Here is a 23941-nt window from a genome sequence, read left to right as displayed (position 1 = left end):
ATCATGTTCGGCAAGCAACAGGATTTTCTTTCAATTATGGGGTTCGTTGATGCAGATTATGCTGAAGATATGGATGACAGAATATCTACAACGGGATATGTATTTACCTTTGTAGCAGGACCGGTATGTTGGAGATCCATAATACAGTCCCTGGTTGCATTGTCCACGACTGAGGCGAAATATATGGTAGTTGCCGAAGCTGCAAAGGAAGCCTTATGGCTTACTGGTTTAGTTAGAGAGCTGGGAATACAGAAAGATGGTGTGGTGTTGCATTGTGATAGTCAAAGTGTCATTTACTTGGCGAAGAATCAGGTATATCACGCTAGAACCAAGCATATTGATGTGAGATTTCACATGATTCGAGAATTGATCTCTTTGGGTGAACTTGTGTTAGAGAAAGTTCATACATCTGATAATGCAGCAGATATTCTGACCAAAGCAGTTACTTCAGAGAAGTTCAAGCATTGCTTGGACTTGCTTCATGTATCCAAGTGATTGAAGGGAGACAAGCCCAAACCTAATGTTTTCAAGATCAAGGTGGAGCTAATCATGTTTTTCGGGACTCTCCTAAGGGGCGTATAATCACCAATTCGGAAATTGTTATTTGTGGCTCTTATAATTTTGTTTTTATAAGCAAAGAAGGAAGAAGAAAAAACATAAAGGGGGCAGAACAACAGCCTCGTCGACGAGGACATAGCAAAGGCTCGTTGATGAAGGCTCTAAAGTTTGTCAACAAGTAATTACCGAGAGCAGGAAATTTCAGACTTCTAGATTCGTCGACAAAAGTCTGTTCTTGTCGATGAAGGGTCTTCTACGAAGCCCTGTGTTCGTCAACGAGAGGCACCTGGGCTGCGAGCAATTTTTCAAAATTTTTTGAATTTTGAACATTGGGTGGTTGAGAAAATGGGGGGAAACCTCCGAGAAACTTTTATATATGTTATTCTGGGCATATATGAGAGTGAGGATGATTATTAGGGAAGTGTATTGTGTACATCTTGATTTTCTTAGTGAAAATTTGTATGTCATTGCTTCCGTGGATGTAGGATTTGCTGAACCATGTAAATCTTTGTCTTGTTGTTCTAGTTGTGTATTTTTATTTACTTGATGTTTAATTTCTGTTGTGCATCTTCATTAACCGATCCATTATCACAACATATTGCAAGACTCCGAGGCTTGTATTTTGATTATGATAAAATTATTTTGACAAACTTATACTTCAAATATCTCTTGAGCTAATATTTTGAGATAATCATATTTGAGATATTTTGAATGCGCTGGTTGGAATTCTTTGAAACCCTAGTTGTGATTGATTAATTCTGATACATAATTTCAAAGATAGATTAATTATACACTCTTGGACTTGATTGCATATTAATATTAGATTGAGTGTTATTGCACATGTATTGCACTGAGCTTATAGTTCCTATCTGTTTGAGGTGCATTGATTGATATTGGTACAAATCTGCTTATTGGAGAAGCACTTACTTTGTACACAAAATTGTATTGTGAATTTGTTATATTCCAGGCGTGGCCTGATGGGGTATTGATCTAGCCCATAAGGATCGTTAGGGCCTTCTCCGCCCCGTAAGGAGAGTGTAAAAGTTGAGGTCAGCCCTGGTGTAATTTGACCTAGTTGTAAACAGTGCCGCTCCACCCATTAAGTGAGCAATAGTGGTAATCCTCGGGCTTGCGAGCCAAGGCGAGGACATAGGCACAGTTAGCCGAACCCCGATAACATTTCTCGTGCCTACTTTAATTTCCGCATTTTAAATTTAAGCACTTGAATGTTTATGTTTTTGATATTGTGAATGATTGGGATAAACTAAGCCTGTTATACTTACTTTGATTATCTGCTTAGTTATATTTTGTTGGGTTATTGGAACTTGCATAAACAGACCCTAAGTTGTGTTATACTATTGCTGATTTGGACCAAACCTAGGAGAAATTTTTTGAATACCCAATTCACCCCCTCTTGGGAATAGACCAATTCCAACAGACAGTCAGAGTGTTATTTACTTAGAAAAGAATCAAGTGTACCATGCTAGAACCAAGCATAATGATGTGAGATTCCACAGGGTTCGGGAGTTGATTACTTGAGGTGAGCTTGTATTGGAGAAGGTTAACACGTCTGAAAATGCAGCGGATATTTTGACAAAGCTTATCACTAGTGAAAATTTCAAGTATTGCTTGAACTTACTCCATGTCTCCAAGTGATAGAAGGGAGACAAACCCAATCGGGCGGTCCAAGTTCAAGGTGGAGAAGTCAGATATGTTTTTTGGGTTTTCCTAAGGGGTGTATAATCGCCAAGGTAGAGATTGTTGTATTTGTATATGTGGCTCTTATACTTTAGGCTCATAAATAGAAGATGAAAAGCATATTGGTTGAATTCTTGAAGAGTGCAGCAGTGACTTGTCGACGAGTGTCCTATTCTCGTCGACAAGCGCTCGCACTAACTTGTCAACGAGTGTCCTGTTTTCATTGATGAGTAGATACCGAGAGGCTGAAAATTGCAAAGTCTCTGAGATACACAGAGCATGAAATTAGACTCGTCGACGAGTGGTCATACTAGTCGACGAGTAGTCTTCTCTCTCTCGTCGATGAGTGTCCTGTTCTCATCGACGAGTGCTCCTGGGCTGCGAGGAAGAATTTAAATTTTGAATTAGAATGTTAGGACGATTGGGTATTTGGAGGGAAACCTCCGAGGGGTTGTTAAATAGGTCCTTCTGGGCATATTTTGAAGGAAGAGAGATCATTGTATCATTGTATGAAAGTGTATTGTGTACTTTCACATTATAGTGAAACTCTTGTGCCAATTGCCCCCATTCTTGTGTTGTTTGTTGTTGTTTCTCATTTATACTAGTTGTGCATCAATTGTTACTTGGTGTTTTATCAATTGCTGCAAGTTTACTTATTCCGCCATGCATCCTATACTCGATTTCCACAACATTCATGCATTTGTTGATGTTGATTGGGCTGGTGATCCTAATGATTGGACTTCAACCCCTGCTTATGTTCTTTTCTTGTCGCCAATTCCATCTCTTGGAGTTCTAAAAAGCAAAAGATTGTCGCTCGCTCCTCCACCGAGGTCGAATACCGAGCCATTGCCTCTACTGCAACTGAAGTAAATGGGTAATGAATCTCCTTCAAGAGCTACGTGTACCTATATCCCCTACTCCGATCATTTACTATGACAATGTGAATACTACTTAAGTATGAGCCAATCCAATTTTTCATTCTCATATGAAACACATTGTCATCGACTTCCACTTTGTTCATGATCAAGTTGCTAAAGGTTGTCTATGTATTTCCCATATTCATACTTCTGATCAACTAACTAATTGTTTTACCAAGACGTTGCCTCGATTCCCCTTTCTTACTCATCGAACCAAGATTGGTGTCCTCCACGGCCAGTCAATCTTGTGGGGACATGATAAGTCAACACCTACCATTGCTCCTCCGATCAAGCCATCAATCGCTCCTCTAGTCAAGCCTCAATTCTCTCCTTGAATCTTGACTACAATTACGCTGCATTTACGGTGTATATCTCCAACGTTCATTTCTGAACATGTATAACCATGTATCAAAAAGCATTGAAATATACAAGATTAATTTCCTCCGGTCAAGCAATCAATCACTCCTCCAGTCAAGCCTCAATTCTCTCCTTAAATCTTGACTGCAATTACTATGTATATCTACGACATTCATTTTTGAACATGCATAAAGTCATGTATCAAAAAACATTGAAATATACAAGATTAATTTCTTTCTTTAGAAAATCCTCCCAAACTAGATCTTATGAAGGCCTTTGATTTTGTTGATTGGAATCGTCTTCTTCAAAATGCATTGAGACCCCAATTATTTTTATTAGTTGGATCGAAGAACGCACAACCACTCCCTACTTTTTCCATCATCATAAATAATTCTATGCAAGGAGATCTTATTTCTCTGTATTTGTTTGTTATGTTGGTGTGGAAGTGCTCACTAGAGTCGTGCTCTTTTCATTTATTCATGGGAAGCTCTCCTTTCATCCTAAATTTAAAAAAAAAAAAAAATAGGTCTGCTAGGTCTTTGTTTCGCTGGTGATCTGTTGATTCTGGGTAAAGGTGATAAATAACGGATTTATGGTGCTGGCATATTTAAGAGAACGTCGACTGCCATTATGCAAATTTTATCTTTCTGAAAAGGGCATCTCCCATATGAAGCGCTTGGGCTTACCTTCAGTCGCCAAAAAATACTATCAATGGCGGATTGTGAATTGTTAGTTGAAATAATCTTGGCTAGGAGCCATTCTCGGTCTCATAAATTTTTATCTTCCGCCGGAAGACTCTCAGCTCATCAACTCTATTCTACAAACCATGTATGATTTTTGGAATTCTGCTCTGAGGTGCTCACAGTTGATCTATAAAGGAAGTTCAAATTTTTTCTATGGAGAGATGAGGAATGGGATTCTCACGAGTCGAAGGTTAACTGGGGAAAGGCACGCAAACCTTTAGATGAAGCTGTGCCGGGAATAAAATCCCGTCAGGAATTGAGGATAGTTTTAGTGATGAAAGTTATGGGGCATTTTTGTTGCTCAAAATGTTTTCTTTGGGTGATATGAGCACATACCTGAAAGCTGAAAGGGCGCGGGTTTTAGGGAGAAATTTATATTGGGGACCTTCCCTCCATATATCCGCATGTCTATATTTTAAATGTTAGATAAGTGACAAATTGGTATTATATTCATTAATATAAAAGAAGAATCAATTTTTTCCTCGAACATAAGCTCAGGTGATAAGAAGGTTCACTAGACGACCTTAGACAAAGGTGAAGTCTGAGGTTCAAATCCTGCCACCTGCAGTGCACATCCGCGATTTATCTCTTTCGTATTGGCTGAGAGCACAGCTGGCGTAAGCGTGGAATCAGTCTAGCGTGTAAGCTCAGGAAACTCAACGTATTCAAAAAAAACAAATGAACCAATTTTCAATAAATATATAATTAAAGAAACCCAGACACATGGACACAAGGAGAGAGAGGTTCCCTATATAATTTCTCATTTTGATTAGTTCTTGTAATTTTGTTTAATTTCAACTCATAAGTACCAAAAATTGCAAATTTGGAAGCAAACAAAATCTCTTGTTCTCCATTTATATATAATAATTGGCCCGGGGCCTTAGCCCATAGCGCATAATTAGATCCCGAGTTTTTTAATTTTCTTTTTTTTTCTTTTCCTTTTTTACAATGTATATCCAAAATTTTATTTAATTTTTCAAGATAGTGTTAGTAAACATTTTATAATTTAGTTAATTTTTTGTATGCTTCTAACATTCACTTCATATATTGTTAAACAAATATCACAAATACTAGCACATTTTTTCTTCCTAAAAAATTTCAAATTTATATAAAAATTATTTTAGTATGCAAAAAATAGATAATGAAAGTTATAAATAGCTGTGAGTTAGATATAGAATATTCGGGTAGAAGTTTTTGTCAGATAATATTTTTCGTGTATTGCCTTATTACCCTACAAAAGCATATTTAATTTTAGAAAATAAAAAGTGCACAATAGAATAGGAGACTCTATCTCCATATGCACAAATTATAATAAAACCAAAAGGGGGAAAATGTAATGTTTGGACATTAAGAATGTAAAGGAAAATGAAGAGAAAATTCATTTTTTTTAAATATTTTTCTCTTTATTAAATATTATCAAAAATAAAAATTAATTATAATATAATTAAAAATTATTATAAAAAAAACTAAATATTAAAGGTGTAAAATTTAAATTTTGTTTATAAAATTTAATATATTTTTTATTATCTTTCTTATTTTTTTTTTATAACCAAAGATGAAAATAAAAATTTCACCTAAGTGAGGACAAACATGTTTTGATTTTAAACCAAAAGTATTAAGGCTTGGATGAAGCTTTTAGTTCAAAAAATAAAAATAAATAATAAATAATAAATTTTGATTTTTTATTGTAGTTTCTCTTTATATTCTTAATATCAAATATTATCAAAAAAATATTAGTATGGGTTAATTAAACAAATTTAAATAAATATTAATGTAGAAAGTCAAAATTTTAATTACTAATTTACTTTATATATATTTTTCTCACTTTCTTTTATCATCATTCTTCATGCTGACAGCGTATGAAAACAAGAATTTCACCCCTTGCCCTTGGACTAGATCTAAAAGAAATTTGAAACAATTTGATACTACATTTTGTCCAAATTTACACATCTAAATCAAAGCTTTGAAATTCATACTCCCAAACACTGCCTTAATATTTTTCAAATTTCAGAAGGAGCCGAAAGTATTGGTGACTAGAATGATAAACAATAAAAATTGACCAGCAATCAAACAAAGCTTCAATACCCCATAATACAAATTGTATCAAATGCCTGCCAAGGTTAGTATTGCTGAAAAGGAATCAACAGAACAGCAGAACTCCTCGAAGGGAAGCTCAACACAAACCATTTACAAATTTTCCACTAATAATTGAACAGCTGAGGCTGAAACGAAGTTACATTTTTTTCTTTTTTTTCAACAACAATGACTGACGAAGCATTATGTTTTCAACAAAATTGTTTTTGCACATGAACTTAATTCACAAAATTTCGATGCCTCATCCGCATACCACAATTGCGATAAGGAAAATGGAAAGAAAAGATACAGATGAACACCTCAATAGCAGTCCCCATGCCAGAAATGACCAGAGCAACATCCTTTCCGAAGCTTTCATCTGCCAATCAACGATGTGTTTCAGCGGCTGGAAGTTGATTCGGTCCTCCCTTGCTGATTTATCAAATCATGATAGTATAAAAGCACACACATTGGTTGACCAAGAATGCTGAAAAATAGCCAGAAGATCATATTCCCAACCTGACATTTGAAGACAAAAAAAAGAAAAAATAATGAAGTCAGTTAAAGCTGTCATACAAAAGTAATCCAAAAAATCCACAAAGAGGTGAATCCAGAGAGGTGAATGGAATGGCAATAAGCGCATTCCGATTCATTGGTGTGCCTCGAAAGTATACTAAACTTTCATAATGACTAGGAAACGGAATACTTGTTGCCAGTATTGTCTGGGTTTGGAAGCAACCTTAATTTAAGATTGGCCTCTAATGGTCACTAGAATCATCTTAGGTAAATTTCAAGATATGACAAAAAGGCGGTACACCTTGACCTTTGGGTCAAATAAGAAATTTGATGTCTACAAGATGAACAGTACAAAAATATGCTTCATTGTCCAAAATAAAAACATACCATAGAACTTCTGAACTTGTTTCGCAGGTAATTTGTGACAAACACCAAGGGAATCTGATCACACACACAAAAAAAAAAAATAGAAAGATAGGTGAGAAAATCAGCCCACATAACTTCTTGTCCACAAACAACTCTCCATAATCTTGTAGGGTATGATGATAATGAAAAAACTACAGTGTTTAATCGTTTTCCAATGTTAAAAGGTTTCATTTTCTATTTTTAGTTTCCCAAATAATTACTAAATGTCACATTGTTTTTCAATTTTCCAACATTTGTGTAGAAAAGCTAGAAATAAAATAAAATAAAAAGCTATTTTTCAGTTTTTCCAGTTTTTTTTTTTTTAAATAATTTCTTAAACCAGAACAGAAAATATGAACCAGACAGTAGACACATACAAATAATATAAAAGCAGGATTACCTGAAACATAATTCCAATGAAGGCCCATAATTTGAACATGTGGCAAGGAACAGCAATGCATAGCTGTAGAAAAAAATTAGAAGCAAACATCAATAAATCAATGTCATCAAGAATATTAAATGTCGTAATGCTTACAAGTACATAAAAAATTTATCACTAACTGGCTGGAGCTAATTTCCTTTGTTACATGTACATGGTCATGCACGTACAGCGAAATGAAATCTCTACCGAAGATAACTCAGAAAATTCTTTAAAAAACATGTTGGTATGCATTATATGACTTGCCATATGTGATATGACATGTGACATAAGAATAACTCAAGTACCAAGGAACTCCAGGCACTGCAACAAAATGATTATATTGAGGTTCACAGGCCCCCAATTTAATGCAGACTAAGATCTAATTTATACAATTGAGTCTCAACTCTCAATCATCTCGAACTCAACCCATTAGTTCTATTAGGACGATATGAAGTCTCAAAGTAGCCATATCCACTTAATTTTAGTGATAGATCACAGCCAAGCCACTTATATATTAACGTTTATACTACATTGCACATACATCGACTCAAGACAAGCATGTCAAATACAGTAAACGTCCCAAGAAGACAACACAAGCACCAAATATCCCAAAGTGTTCATGATGAGGCAAGATCGGCCAGGTGCTATGTTGGCCTAACATGGCTTTCGAATCTCGTTTTGATGATAACAAATGAAGGTTGATTTAACATATTGTGTTAAATGATGATGTTTCAGGAATGCTTAATTGACAAAGTTCAAAAGAATTGCAAGTTCAAGATCACCAAGGACCATAAAGCCACACTCATCTTCAAAGTGATCCAAAGGAAGCTCAATTGAACTAAAATGATCAAAAGCATGTGGAAACCTAAAGTTGCCTCAAGCTCAAAGTCTAAGAGGATTCAAAGCATTACTCATATGACGACTTCAAAGCTCAGAGTTTTTAAGGCTTTAGGATTATCTATGTAAGTACTTCATGCTAAATATCATGAGGAAATGTTTTGAAGCTCATTAGGGTTTGTCTTGAACTTAGAGACCCTGTTTTAAAACCTTGGAAAAAGATTTTATAAAGTAACAAAGCAAGAGAGCTAAGTGTTTTTGAAAACTAAACTGAAAAATAGAAAATTTGTCTATTCAAGCAACTGAAGTGTAGGCTCAGCCGCCTGAAGATTTTCCCTAGGCGACTGAAGAATAAGTTCAGGCGTCTGAAGATTTTCCTAGTGAATTTCTGAAGAAGCAGTGTAACCTTAGGCAACTGACCCTTGTCGCCACAGGCGCCTGACCCTATTTTCAATTAAAATTTCACTGTTTTAAAGAACCTCAGGCAACTAACCCCCAAGACTTCAGGCGCCTGAACACTGTTAACGGCTATATTTTTCAAAAGTTTTAAAATTCAAAATTAAGTTTCTTGTGCCCCAAATTTTGTTAAAACTTTGGAAACACTCCAAGTAAACTTGGGCAACACGAATTAATCTTTTTGAGCCTATAAATATATGTTTTCACAAATCAAACATACACCAAGCAATTGAAAATCTTGTCTCAAGCTGAAAGCTCACTTGCTCTCTCAAAGCTCTCTCTTGCTCACTCTTGCAATCTGAGAATTACAGAAATTCTGAGCTGCTGATCATTCTTCTCTGAGCTATACAATCTGAATAGTTGATTTCCATCTAGAGAAGTATTCCGGTGAAATTGTTCTTGAGCTTCAACTCTATTTCTTTTGATATTAAGTTTTGAAGTATATAGTGTTTTCAATTCTACTAACCAGCTCTATCTGAGAGCATTCTTTGTACAAAAGAAATTTGTTTCTTGTTTCTTGTTTCTTGACGGTTCAGGTGATTGGATTGTTGTAACTGAGCGTGGGGCATCGCTTGGAGAGGGGGCTCCACCCTAAAGGAGGGTTATAAAACGGTTTATTCCGCCCGGAAAGGAACAAGTTAGTGGAATCCTTAGGTGGTCTTGCCTAAGGCGAGGACGTAGGCTGGGGATAAGTTGAACCTCGTAAAAAATCTCGGTCTCACTCTCTCTACCCTTTTCTATTTAAATTCCAGCATATAAAATTGTTTTTTCAAAGTGCAGGTTTGCTGAAAAACTAAGATTGAGAAGACTTTTTAATCTAAGAAAGTACGTTGATTAATATTTTGCGGAAACCTTAAAGGGAGTACGTTGATTAACCGCTTGCGGAACTCTTGATTAAAAGGAGTGCTTAAAAAATCATTCATACAGGGCTACAAACTGAAATTTGGCAAACGCTTAGTACAGCAGCTCTCACAAAATTGATTTAGTATTGAGATTGGTTGATTGATTATTGTTTGGTTTGAGATTGGTATTTGACTTGTGTTTTGGATAGCGGTTGATTTAAAATTAAGTCATTCTTGTGTGTTTGCTTAAGTATACAAAAAGCTATAAATGTGAAATAACACTTAAAAGAATTTTTATAAACCCAATTCACCCCCCCTCTTGGGATAACACCTTGACTTTCATGTTGCACAGAATCCAAATTAAAATTAATTTTTGAATTCCACAAACACATCTGCTGTTGTTGTCATGTTCATGCCTATGAGAACCGAGAAGTGTCTAGAAGAGCTAAGACATGGTTGCTCATATCCAGGCTACTTAGGTAGTTAGATACATGAATTCAGTTAATCCTGATCCCAATTATCTAAAGACTAGATATACATCAATCCTTTTTTAGCAGACTAAGAGTAGTTTAGGGGTGCTGCCAACAAACTACAATTTTTAACAATAGAATTACAATTACTGTTATGCATGACAGGATTTAAGCCCTTAAATTAACAAATTAAGATTCATTCATATTTATTAAAAATATATTTAATGTAAACATTTGAACAAGAAATTATTAGAGTTTGTAAAAATCAAAGGCTGCCGCAATTGAAGTTCCAATGAGAAAAAAGTTGTTACAACGGCTGGGATTATTTCATGCAATTTAAGCTTGAAAGGACAGACTGCGGGTTGAGTGAGATGCCAATGATTTAATAGAAAATAGAAAAAAAAAAAAGAGAAATTATGCAAACAAAGCCTGGATCCCATGCAGCACACTATACACTACCAAATACTTGAACCCATATCAAAATATTTACTCAGGCTCTGCCAAGTAATTAAGAAGGCTTGAGTTGAGCCACTTCACCGGAAGAATGGCTTGATATAATTGCCAGGATTTCAATCAAGATGAAATCAGTTGGTTTAAATATAATTTATTGCCATGTTGAACATTCCACAACTGCACAAAAATAGTGGTAGTATATGTTATGTAACCAGATGGCAAGGCATTTCCACTTCACTTAATCTTCCAGTTTGGTATAAGTGCCAGGGTTTTAGATATAATTTATTTCTTTGTTGGGCATTGTACAACCACACAATAATTTTGGTAGCATATGCAACCAGATGGAGAGGCAATTTAATTTCACTTGATCATGTTTTGCCACCTATATTTGACACAGTTATGGTGTCTTAGTTAATCATGTTTGATGCCTAATCTTCTAATTAGCATATGCCACCTAACCTCTTCCCAAGAATAAACAAAGAGCAAAATATAATTGAAGATTAAAAAGATTTACAGTAAAACTTCATTATCCAAAAAGACAAAAACATTTGCAGAAGTATACCTCATGGAAGATGGCAGACACAATGAAGGCAATCAGGATTGCAACTACCTGAAGAAAAGCAAACCACCCAAAAATAATTCAGAACATATTGAATAGTAACAAAAAGGAAATATTGAGCTGAAGAGAAAAAGCAACCAGTGCATGAGCCCCTGCCAAAGCAGGGCATTGAAGGGTCAGATTTGACAGCCTTTTCCATCCCAAAATTACAGGAATGATCAAATGACAATAAAATTCATTAAGAAGAAGAAGACAGAGTTCTAATACCATGTTAAGTACCCACTTGGCCCCAAAAGCACAAGCGGCTGTTAGGGATGGGCCAGCACTGTGAATCAAACTAACAGTCGTAACCCTCACAAACAAAAGAACTCAGACAAGAATTACTTGTGTCACACCATTAAAGCAGTCACCAGAACTACACTTTTATAACTGAATTGCAGATTTCAATTTAACATGGCATCAATATCATTCAAGATCCCAAAGTCATATTCTAGCAAGTGACAGCTAGGGCCTTAAGATATAAATTACTATATGAATCCAGTCAACTCTATTTAATGCCACATCTTCCATGGAATCATAAGTAACCATGTACTATCTCAATGTCTAAACTGACTGTTGGTTTGTCCACTTGTTTGTCGTGATTTTTAATTGAATTAACGAGGACATGACTGGACATTGACAAATTTCAACGGCTTCATTATCTTATCTTCAACCACTGCCTTCTCTATTGTTTGAAAAATGTATCCTTCACTTTTCTATTTATGGACACCCATCCATGCATCATGCATTCTTCTTAGTCTTCATAGCTTTATTGAATTAGTCAACTATATACTACAGTGACTACACCATGCCTGCTGACACACTTTCATTCTTCCATCCATCAATTAAATTGGTCCACCAAATCTTCATTGAATTTTCCAGAGTGTCTTTATTAGCAAATACTACAAGAACAACCACCCCCACCAAGCCTTGAGTCCAACATTGAGTCCCACTAGAAAGAGTGGGCCACATGAATCATTTCTGAATCTGCACGATATTGGGCAATATCCTCTAACAAATGGAGGGCTCTTAAATCCTTACTATCACATTCCTAGTTATTCTAGGTTTACCACCTCTCCCCTTCTACTGCCACTAACATTACCAAGCTTGCTCCTCATTTGTGGAATATTTGGCCTACCTTCCAGTGCCCAAGCCATCTTAGCCACCTCTCCCTTATTTTGTGGTATGCCTAACTTGCCAAGGATGTCTTCATTCATTAATTTATCTTTTAGAGTTATACAACTCATCCACCTCAAGCATTTTTTATTTTAGCAACTATTACTTTTTGAATATGTTTTTTTCTTGCTCAACACTCTAAACCATATAGCATAGCTAGTTTTATAGCAGTCCTATGGAACTTCTCCTACATTTTTAGGGGTATTTATGATCACAAAACACACCTGAACCATTTATCCCTTTTCCCTGCTCTACTCTATGCATTACATCTTCAATTTCTCTTTCAACTTGCATAATAGATCCAAGGTATCGAAATCTTCTAGTGCTGTTACTTTTTTGACCATCAAGCTTCATCCTTTCTCTATTATTCCTCCAACCATGACTAAAATTACCTTTCATATTCTGTATTATTTCTACCTATCTTAAAACTCTAAAGCTGCTATCCAAAATTTCAACTTACTACTCTCTAGTTTCATCACTCAACACCACACCAAATGCAAATAGCATACACCATGGAACCTCACTTTGGATACTCCAAGTAAGTTCATCCTCACTAATGCAAAAAGATAAACACTCAAAGCATACCCAGACCCTTCATGTACACCTTGATTGGAAATTCATTATACTCTCCACCTATAATCAATACTCTCCACCCATCATCCTAAACACTAGTCATTACTCTAGCATACATATCCTTAATATCATTTGTATACCTACTACATACTCCTTTTCTTTTTAGAACCCACCGAACTTCCTTAGATACCCTAGCATAGGATTTCTATAGGCCAATAAAAACCTTGTGTAAGTTCCTCTTCTTTTCCCTAAACTTTTAGATTAATTATATAGCTTCTGCAATTTTGATCTCCTGAGCATAAAAACAAACTGATTTTTTGAAACCCTTGTTTCTAACCTTAGTCTTTGTTCATTATCATTTTTGAAAGTTTTATTATACGACTCATAAGTTTAATTCTGCAATAATTATTGTAATTTTGAATATCTACTTTATTTTTGGTCCATTCATATGCCATTTTCTAAGTTCTTATAATTGTGTTAAATAAATTAGTTAACTGAATAACTCCATTATCACTTGGGCATTTTCAGATTTCAATTGGGATGTCATCCTATTGATTTCCTATTTTTCATTTTTTTCCCGTGCAAAGTTAAATAAATCTAATTTTATGAATAAATCTCAAATTTCTAACATTTTCCTCACTTTTCAATTCTAAGTTCAAGCTTCCTACTTGGTTTTCATTAAAACTTATTGAAGTGACCTCATCATCTTTCCTTTATATCTTCTTCTTTAACAAAAACACTATCAACCTAATTTTTTATGCATTTGATATTACCCTTTGCTCATTCTTTCTCTAGCTCTACCAAGTTTAAATACGTCTTTTCCCCTTCTTTTGTATCTATTCTAGTATATAAAGTATTATATGCTCTATCTTAGCTTCATGAACGACCTTTATTGCATATTTTCTTACCTCAAGGATACTTTTCAAAGTTTGCCATATTTTTATATTTTTCCATGTCTTAAACCACTTCTTTTTTTTTTTTTTGTCTTAACAGCTTTTTGGACATCTTGATCCCACCACCAACTCTCTTTACTAGTCATGAATCTTCCCTTAATTCAGCTAAAACCTCTTTGGCCATATTTTCAGTAGAACTAGCTATCCAACTCCAAAGATTGTTTGCATATACTCTATCCCCTATTGTCCATTCGCCATCTTTGATCATTTTATCTTAAATTTTATTACATTTTCTCCTCTTAGACTCCACCATCTAGTTCTCTTAAATCAATGTTACACTTTTTCTTCCATTTTTGTCATGCATATATCTAACATTAACAATAATAGCAATAACTTCTACACTCGGTAAAGTTACTACAGTCTAAACTTCTGTTTCACAGTTACCAAATAAAATTTAAGAAACAGACCACTCACTTCTTCTTAATTTAATATAAAATTCCTAATCCACACTCACAGTGAATTTAAGGTGATCCAAATCCCCACTTTCTCTTTCCTTGCAGTTAAAATTTTTATGCACCTTTCTTCATATCCATCCCATGCAAGAGAGAGAGAGAGAGAGAGAGAGAGAGAGAGAGAAGAGGAGGAACAGGAAATGCAACAGGCAAAGGGAAAAGAGAGAGGGAGGGGAGAGAAGAGAATTGGAATTCAAAACAACCCGGTGCCCCTAAACATTCCAACCATGTCTTTTAGAAGTAAAACTAACTTCTAAAAATAACTCCAAAAGAAATAAAATTGCTAAAACAGTTGGATTTCCAACCAAAAATAATACTCCTTACTTCCTAAGCCTACACCTAAAATATGTGTGACATATAGAAGGCCTACATTAGACCATCATGCACCCTAAATTTGTCTCACTTTCCACATTTTGAGGTTCCTTTCACACAGACCTAGATCTTTCAAACCTTCTGCCATTTCTATCATATGTGAAGCCTTATACTGAATTTCCTTCTGTCACTTGCAAGTTCCATTCAGGCTCCTTTCCTACTCTCTTAATATTTTCCTCACAACATAATTCAATTTTCTTTTTAAAGAAATTTATCTTCAGTACACAGTTGTTCTGCTTTCAAGTTTTACCACCTAGTTGCTTGGTGTCTGTTTACCGTCCATGTAATCCTCCACTCAAATGCATCCAATATCACGAAATGTTTTGCTATCAGAATTGCAGTCAAAGGCATATTGTAACATCCTTGCACATTGCTTGATCATAATACCTTTAACACACACATGTATGCACATGAATAAGTGTAGGTAAGTATTTCTCTGTGGGTGCATGCATGTGAAATATTGGAAGCCTTCCCTAATGACTGGCTAGTGAGCAATCACTACATGTTTGTTTAAATAAGGGTAAATAGCGTGGGAAGTTCCTGAAACCTAAATTTATATTTCTAATAATTTGCATGTTCACAGTTAATATACTGCCACTGTCATAACCATAGTCAAAGCCGAATTCATACACAGTGGAAACATACTCAAGCTACATAGCTAAAGTTTGCATGTTTTATAATATCTGATATATTGCCACTGAAATAAGTATTTGACAATTTAATATGAAACATATGTGTAATCGAACTGTCAACCATATGAGGGCTACTCTTTGGACCTTCTACTAGAAAGAACTACAAAATCTCTTGGCACAAACTTTTAAGAGAAAAAAAGAATCAGAAAGATAGCAATCGTAGACCCAACACATTACGATTAAAGAGGTTGAGATATTGATATCATCGAAGTCATTGCATTAAGCAGTGCGGAGAATCTTAAGTGAAAGGTTCCCTACCTTTGGTATCCCATTTCGTAGGCATGGAAAATAGATATGGCGAAGCATCCATTTGTGAACAGGCTGTAACCAACAAGAGTTACGTCAGTAATGAAGCACCAACCACATTTATTTTTCCAAAATTCAAACTCCATATTTCCCAAGAAGCATCATAACTTTACCAAGCAACTAAACAAAAGGGGCATAAGCAAGTAGAATCACAATTACAAAATCTGATTTCCATGTCTAGATGGTAGAGCTCAATTTTGTCTCTTTAAATGGAGTATAACTTCTACATTGGATCTTTATAAATATCCAAGCAAGAGGAGGCTATATAGTTATAGAATAAATGCTATTTTCGGCTAGCATCCTTGTTGTCTTGGTTAAGGGATTAGCTGTTTCATTGTAATCTAAGGCTCTTGTTCCCTAGGTGTATGGATGTTTTTGATCATGCAAGAGACTCCACACCCCCACACACACAAGGCTTGAGGCTTCAAATTTTCCTGCATATTTCAAATTGAGTATCTTTTGGAATTTAGTAGAGGCAACAAAGTGACATGTCTATTCTTGTTAGTTTATGGAGTAGAAGAACAAAACATGATAAGGCACTAAATGGCGGGTGGAACATGGGTAAACTTCATTCTGCAATGTCTGAATGGCAAAAATATTTCAAAATACCAATGAAGAAGAAACTATTTCATTATAACCAAAATATAATAATAGAAAATCAAGCAGAAAATTGCCCCTAAAGTTATATTTGGCAAGTTCAATCCCATTTTCAAATATATCAGATGAGTACCCAAAGCAAGAAAGCCTTTCCCCCTGATCACACTTGAGGGTCATGAAACTTCTATAACACCAACTTGTAATCAAATAGTAACTTATAGAAACTAATCAAATTTGCACTAGATATAATCATTTGATCAAGTTCAACCACCAAAATTTCAAACCATCAGGCTGAGCATGGTAGAACTCTGATACATTACATTCGATTAGCTTGAACCAATTAAGTTGAAAACTAAAATCATTGGGAACTTCTTTATTATTATTCATTTTTATTGAAGCAGATGTTGGCATAATAATGCTAAAATTTACTATAATCATACATGTGTGTGTGTGTGTGTGTGTGTGTGTGTGTGTGTGTGTGCACGCGAGCGTGGGCATGTGCATACATATGAAAAACTTGAGTGAAGAGGCATACCATATTCCACATTCTCCAGTACTGATGAGATGACAGGCCACAAACCAGGAAGCACACGCAACAAACAAAAAGTTCATGAGTGCAATTTCAATCAAAGACACCAAAAAAAAAAAAACATTCTTCAGCATTTAAAAACCAACCTCATCAACTGTTCTTGCATTCCACCAATCTTTGTAGAACTCACGATCACCAAAACGAAGAAGCTCAGCAAGGATATTTAGCCTGTAATGGCAAGAGTCGGTGTAAGCTGACATGCCTTAAAGGTGGTATGATTAGAAACAAGTGTTCCTCGGTATTTGAACAACCAAAGGAAATATAAATGAAATCCACAAACAAGGTATTTCCAACACAAACCCCCATCCCATCCCCCTCCCCCCGGAAAAATAAATAAATAAAATAAAACAAAATAAATTAATGGAATGCACTGAAGGGCTCAGTTGCTTAAATCAGCAAATCTGTAAGTTCCATCAAGAATGCAAAATGAAGTACTGAATATTCAGAATAATGAATGGGTAAGGAAATAAATATATAGGTAATGAAGTTGTTCAATCAGCATACAGTTTTTGAAAGGAAGAAATTTTGCAACAATTTCTCAACTCCACTGACCATGAGAATACAATACATAAAACAATAGTATAACCACAAAGGTTTGAAAAATTGAAAGGAGCAAGTCTATAATCCTTATAGTAAAATGATCAAATTTTGCACGTATGATTAACCAATGCTTCAAAATCTTCATAATATTACAAAAGAATATTATTATTAAAGGGCTGTCAGTGGAGTAAAAAAATCTATAAAAATGGAAATTGTACATACCAGAGATGAAAAAAGCAATAGAACATGCAGAGCCACACATACAAAGTTGGAACTGAGAGCTTCAAAACCCTCTCTAGGGCATATAAAAGATTCCCTTTTAAAGGGTGCTGAGAATTCTGGACAATTGGATTAATATACTGGAGACTCATACCAAGGGGAGAAAACTGTTAGAATACAACAAATCTAGCAAAACAAAAGAACTTCAAAGAATAGTTTAGTTGCCAAAAAAAAAAAAAAAAAAAAAACAACACCTACTTGTTCAATGATAAATCCCATAAGACCTGTAAACATCACCAACTTGACTAGTTGTCGAATCACCCAGCCTTTACGAATACATGCAGTACGAGGATAGCTTGGCTTCAATATGTGAGATAAAAATAAATGTCATGAACAGATCGTAGTAACTGTAAATCATAGTAGTAGTAGTAATAATAATAATAGTACTAGCAATAATAATAATGATGATGATCATAAATGAATAAATCAATACATGAATACTTCGACGTTCTAAGGCCCTCCCTCTTGGCCAGTCCTATCCCACTCATGTGTTGCACCAAACATAGGCCATGGATGCTTAGTCTATCAAAGGCAAGCCCCATAACAAATGCACCCTAAAAGTACAGTACTGTTCCAATTTACAAATGAGATGCAGCAAACTTGTGCCATGTAAAACAAAAAGAAGTACAGACTTAAACAAGATATGGAAGAAGCAGAGGAGGCAAATGCATGCACCATGTATTATGAGCCCAAACTTATCAAACAATTATTTCCATTCAAAAATCACACTAATATTCTGTTGCAAATGATGCATCAACATTAAAGATTATCTCTAGTCATTTGTATAGTAGAATCAATCAGTAAATAAGAATATCATCACTCATCATTATTGTTGCAAGCGACAATTTAGGCCACTATTTATTAAAAAATTACGAATATTTTTTAGTTCAGTAGTATACGTATAATGCCATACAAGATGAAAAAATTCCTGGGTTTTTAGCAGGAGAAAACTAAAAGTGAATTCACCTGGTAACATAATGTCGGAGCAACCATGAAGTATGCCAGATTCCTGAAACTAACGCTGTAAGGATGCTCTATATTCTCTGATCCAGAAAAGTCTTCCTCCTAACACAACAATTGGACTGCATTAATGATTATTGAGAAAACAACTTCTTATTCATCAATCCAACACATGAAATTGCTGCAAATTAAAAATTCATCCACCACAGAGAGAGAGAGAGAGAGAGATGCAGTAAAATTGTGAAAACAAAACCTATATTGATATTGTTAATACACTGGCAGAAAGAGAACTTGCAGTAGACTAAAATAGCAAAATAACAACCTTAAAATTTTAGGCAGATGAATCCCCCAATATTCTGCAAGTTCATCAAACAAATCTACAGAATTCTTTCAGATTCTTCATCCCCAGTTTTCAATAGTTTATTTTTTACAAATAAAGAAACAATATAACCAGCAAAAGGAAGTATTCTAGTTTCTAACCAGAAAAATAATGACAACAATGACAATCAGCAAATCTTTTTTCCCTAAAATATGCACATGAGGAACAGATATTTCATACCTTATGAGCTGACTTGGCAAGTGCTCGCATATCGTAGCTTGTATGTGCATAAGAAACCAATTTTAACCACACAATGCAAGCGAATAGCATTAATGTGACACCAGATAAGACAGCTGAATCACACCTACAGAATTTAGAACTAATCATTGTATAAATCAAAATTTTTTGCTAATTCTTTTGACAAGGTTTTAACCAAGGAGAAACCTTAACAAGAGATTAAGACATGTACAAAATTACTAATCCAACTCTGCAGATAGCAGTGAATGGATTGGCTAAAAATTCCTAGCAGCTTGGGTCCATGCACCTCAAATATCAGAATAACTTTGGTCATATTCAAAAGCAGCAATGCTTAAAATTTTTTTAAAGTTCAATGTTCAGAATTGCAATATACGAGTAGGAGTATCAGGCTATCAGTTACTAGATCCCTGTAATTAAGTTTTGAGAACTTAAAAGATAGAGATGAAAAGATGTTTGATAAATTAAAAGGCACCGCATGCTTTTCGTTACATGATTAAATTCGGGTTTGGGTTTCAACAAAGGTAAGCATTTGTTACCCGCAGGAACCTACCAATTTTCAGCATCATTCACCATTCCATATCTTCATAAATGCAATCAAAACTAAATAAAGATAACAAACAGAAAGTATAAAAAGGAAAACCTATTAGTAGTAAGGCATATTACTCTTACATCTACACTAGAAGTCTATAACTTAGAAACTAACCTCAGAATCACAAAAACTGGGCACAAGACAGCAGTTGTAGTTATTATTAGGTGAAGGAACACAACAACCTGCAGCATCAGATTAGAAGTTAATTCATTTAACGCATGATCATGCAAAACAAAGAAGAAGAAGTAGGCAAACTCTACTATGGCAATTTTAGAAATCCCATTATAAACAAAATAATGAATTTAAGTAGCCACATGAAGGTGGTTATCTTGGCTAAAATTCAACCACCAGTTATGAAATGCACAAACTGAAAAACCTAATCGGTTCAGGTTATTCTTGTATTCTTTATACATACAGTCTGTAATTTAGATCTGTATGCATAGATTTATTAACAACCATAATTATGAAATAAAGAAACCACAATCCTAATCAGTGCAACATAACTGTTCAAACTCCAACTTGTGGAAACAAGCTACCGCCATACTCAGCAAGATGGTTTGGAGTTCAATAGGTTAAATAGTGAGGAAAGGCATGATTTTCAAAAGTTTAAGGGAAAGTGTGACATTGATAGAGCAGGGTGATGTTGAAGGATTTGTGTACCCAACCCCAAGTAGATGAAATAGAGGCTTGGTGTAGTGAAGTAGGGATCAGTAATAGGCATTATACAAAGCTTGCCTTAATTTTTGAACAATGTTCAGAGTTCCTTCCTATTGTAATCCCAAATGCTTCCAGCAAAAAACCAGCCCCACCAAATTTGTATCTTTTGCCTCCATCTTTTTACCATTGCTCTTATCTTGACTTGACTAGTTGAATTCCCATAAAGATTGAAAAACTCGATGGGTGATCTATTGAAGGATTGAGCAATATTCGATGGCCAAAATATTAAAAAAATAAAAATAAAAAAAGAACACAATGCACATGAAGGTTTCAATCAATTAGATTAAAGGAAGAAAAAAACATCACCCATAAAAAATTTTTAAAGTTACTTATAGAGAGATTTCACTATTAAAGTTTAATGGATCATCAACAGGGTTTAGAAAATAAGGACAAGAATTATATATATCAGCATAAGACAAGTAGCAAACTCCTAATCAGGGAATTTATGTTCCATGTTTAAATAGTAACTACCAAGGAATAAAGAGAAAATAAAAAGATATGAATGTTTAAATAGTAACTAATGAGGAATAAAAAGAAAATAAAAAGATATAAAACACTCACTGTTTCAGCTATATATTTCTCTTGTGCCAACTTCTCAACTATAAAAGCAGCAAGCGGGAAGATTGGTAGACTAAGACTGTGATGAGAGCCACCTAGAATATTAGAAGGACAAAAATGAAATATAATGAAATATAATGTCAAGCAAAATTCAGAAACATCACCAGCACATAAGAAGGGGCCAATCCCTCAACGAATTCGAATTAAACCAAAAATCAGACCCAATTAGTAATCCATACTGCAACAAATGTCAAGAATTAATCATTTAAAAACTGCAAATCCTAAAACAGTGCTTCTTCTGAAAAAAAGCAGTTAAGATTTAAAACCTGTACTAGAAAAGCCACTGAGTGAGAAAAAAACATGTGCTTAATACAGTAACCATAACTGTCCAACTGAATTGAAACATGAGCAGGACAAACCTTCATTAAATTCTCAATGATAAGCCTGCTGTTTACAGCAACAAGCACCACAATACAGAGGTTGAAGAGGCCTGCGTGGCTCTGTCACAAAACATAATTTATAGTTAGCACTGCACAAAGTATAGCTTCATTTCTCAACAGATCCATAACAAATATTCTTCTCCACAGTGCTTAAGATCAAAAAGTGTTCAAACATGCTTGTGGCCATCAAAACTCATAAAAATGCCTAAAACATTAACCCCGCAAAAGTAATAAAAAGCCCACCCCAATACTTTTAACAACCATCATCCCTCAAGTACAAGCGGTTAATTGATGAAACTTTGGTCGGTGAAAAAAATTAAAAGTTTTGTATGAACAGAATAATGGGAGGGCCATTAAAATGAAACATTTCGTACTTCAATGACAAAAAAAGAACTGAAAGCAAGACGCCAAACAGTGTCAATATCAACTATTGCTGCAGTAGTTATATTACTCAAATTCCAATGTGTGATAAATTCTAATTCTTTATAAGCAACTAACGCCATGAATAAAGAAAGACAGCTTAATATAATTGTCGATGCTATCGCTAAAATAAAAAATTAATCAACGAACGCAACCTGTTTGAAATAGCATTGGAACATATTGAAAAATGCAAAAACATTTACCCGCGCAAGCAAACCATAAATGAAGGAATGAATAAATTTAAGAATTTTTAACAGAGAGAAAGGAAAAAACAATTAACGATGGCAACCTGCTTGAAAATAGCATTGGAACTAAGAGGACTCTCCCTGATTCTACTGTGAGCGGGGACAGACGGCCGATGAGCAAACTTCAAGGTAGCATCGACCCCTCCGTTCTCACCGCTTCGAATCCTTTCTCCAGAATCTTTCGCCGGCTCTGTCCGATCGTCATCAGACCTCAGTCCGGCCGGGGAACCGTCGCTGGGCGAACCAACAACGGAGCTCTTAGCTCCCGAAGAGTCCGCCGTCGGGGACGAGTCGGGAACAGCTCTGGCAGTTCCAGCGCTGGGTCTCCTCCTGATAGAGAGGTTGAGATCCGAGTCGTGGTGCGGACTCGATTTCGCGCCTACGCCTCCATCGTGCGAGTCCGCGATCGCCATGGATGGAAACAGAGAGAGAGAGAGAGAGACAGAGAGAGAGAGAGAGAGTTCCAGCTAGAGAGAAAAGGCTGGTTTTGGTCCTGTGGAGAGAGAGAGAGAGGGACATGCAAAACGCAGAAATATACGAAGGGAAGGTGGTGGCGGCGGTGACGGGCACAAGTACAACTGTGAATTTGGGGGTATATAATGAGATGCTTCAGTTGCGCTGCGCCTGCGTTTAATAATTTGTAAATGCCGCAATGAATGTCTTGTATTTTTTTTTTTTTTTAACAAAAATATTAATTTATTTTTAATGCATAAAATTTCAGTAGCTTAGTTGAGAGTGCATAACCTAATATAATAAATATTTGTTAAGAATTGTTTTCTTGTGAATTTCTTCTTTTATGGGTTAAAGTCATATTATCGCCTAAACCCGAAAAAGGTACAGAAACACTCTTCAGACACCTTACACTAAAAGAATTTAAGAATTAAAAGAAGTATATTTGTTTATTCTCCTTTTTTCAAGTCTATTGGTCGATTCTTGTATTTAGATATAGTATTATTTAGAAAAAAAATTTCAATAAATTATTCAATTAAGATTAATTTATGATATCTAGAGGATTCGTATAGGAACATACATTATTCATATCTTAATACGCGTTGGGTTTACTTCTACTAAATCAATTAGAAGAGGTGAGTTCAAAAGGCGCATGGGGGAAACTTAGCTTAGCAAGCAAGGCGGGGGCGGGGGCGGACAGGCGGCATGGGCTTGCCGCGTTTTGGGTTGTATTGGTGTCAAACCAGGGGGCTACGGTGTCGTTTTGTTTGGTGGTGGTGCACGAGGCCAAGTGGTGTGATCTCAGCAGTTTCATTCATTCATGCATTCCATAACAACTTCTTTTTTCCAGAGAAAAAAAAAGGAAAATCTATATTTTTTCTTATTCATATTTTACATAAATGAATTATTATATTTCTAATTGGAATTATATTTTTAATTTTATGTATGACCAGTGTTATTTTCTTTTATCAGTCATAATAGTTGCAAGCAAAATTTTCCTGCATGATTGTCAAATGGTTTAACAATTCAATTCAGTTTGTTTATTTTATATTTTTATTTCACATAATCATATTGAATATTTATGTGCAGTAGAGTAAATCGATTTTTTGCAT

The 23941-nt window shown here is 35.1% G+C and overlaps 1 protein-coding gene across 1 annotated transcript; it reads right to left on the bottom strand.

The window, feature by feature from the left end:
- Nucleotides 1-6459: 6459 nt before the first annotated feature.
- On the bottom strand, nt 6460-23027 carry LOC131157526 (diacylglycerol O-acyltransferase 1A). Its single transcript, XM_058111752.1, has 16 exons — nt 22424-23027; nt 21694-21774; nt 21439-21512; nt 21278-21353; nt 20114-20181; nt 19393-19516; nt 18840-18938; nt 18072-18173; nt 17817-17953; nt 17141-17222; nt 17001-17021; nt 15821-15883; nt 11309-11356; nt 7668-7730; nt 7250-7303; nt 6460-6865 (listed from the first exon to the last, which is right to left on the bottom strand). Exons 1-16 carry the CDS (start codon nt 22790-22792, stop codon nt 6746-6748), a joined length of 1581 nt encoding a protein of 526 aa, XP_057967735.1. The 5' UTR covers nt 22793-23027; the 3' UTR covers nt 6460-6745.
- Nucleotides 23028-23941: the final 914 nt, after the last annotated feature.

This window comes from Malania oleifera, chromosome 6 (genome assembly GCF_029873635.1).
Source record: "Malania oleifera isolate guangnan ecotype guangnan chromosome 6, ASM2987363v1, whole genome shotgun sequence".
NCBI lineage: Eukaryota > Viridiplantae > Streptophyta > Magnoliopsida > Santalales > Ximeniaceae > Malania > Malania oleifera.
This window is presented reverse-complemented; position numbering and strand designations above follow the sequence as displayed.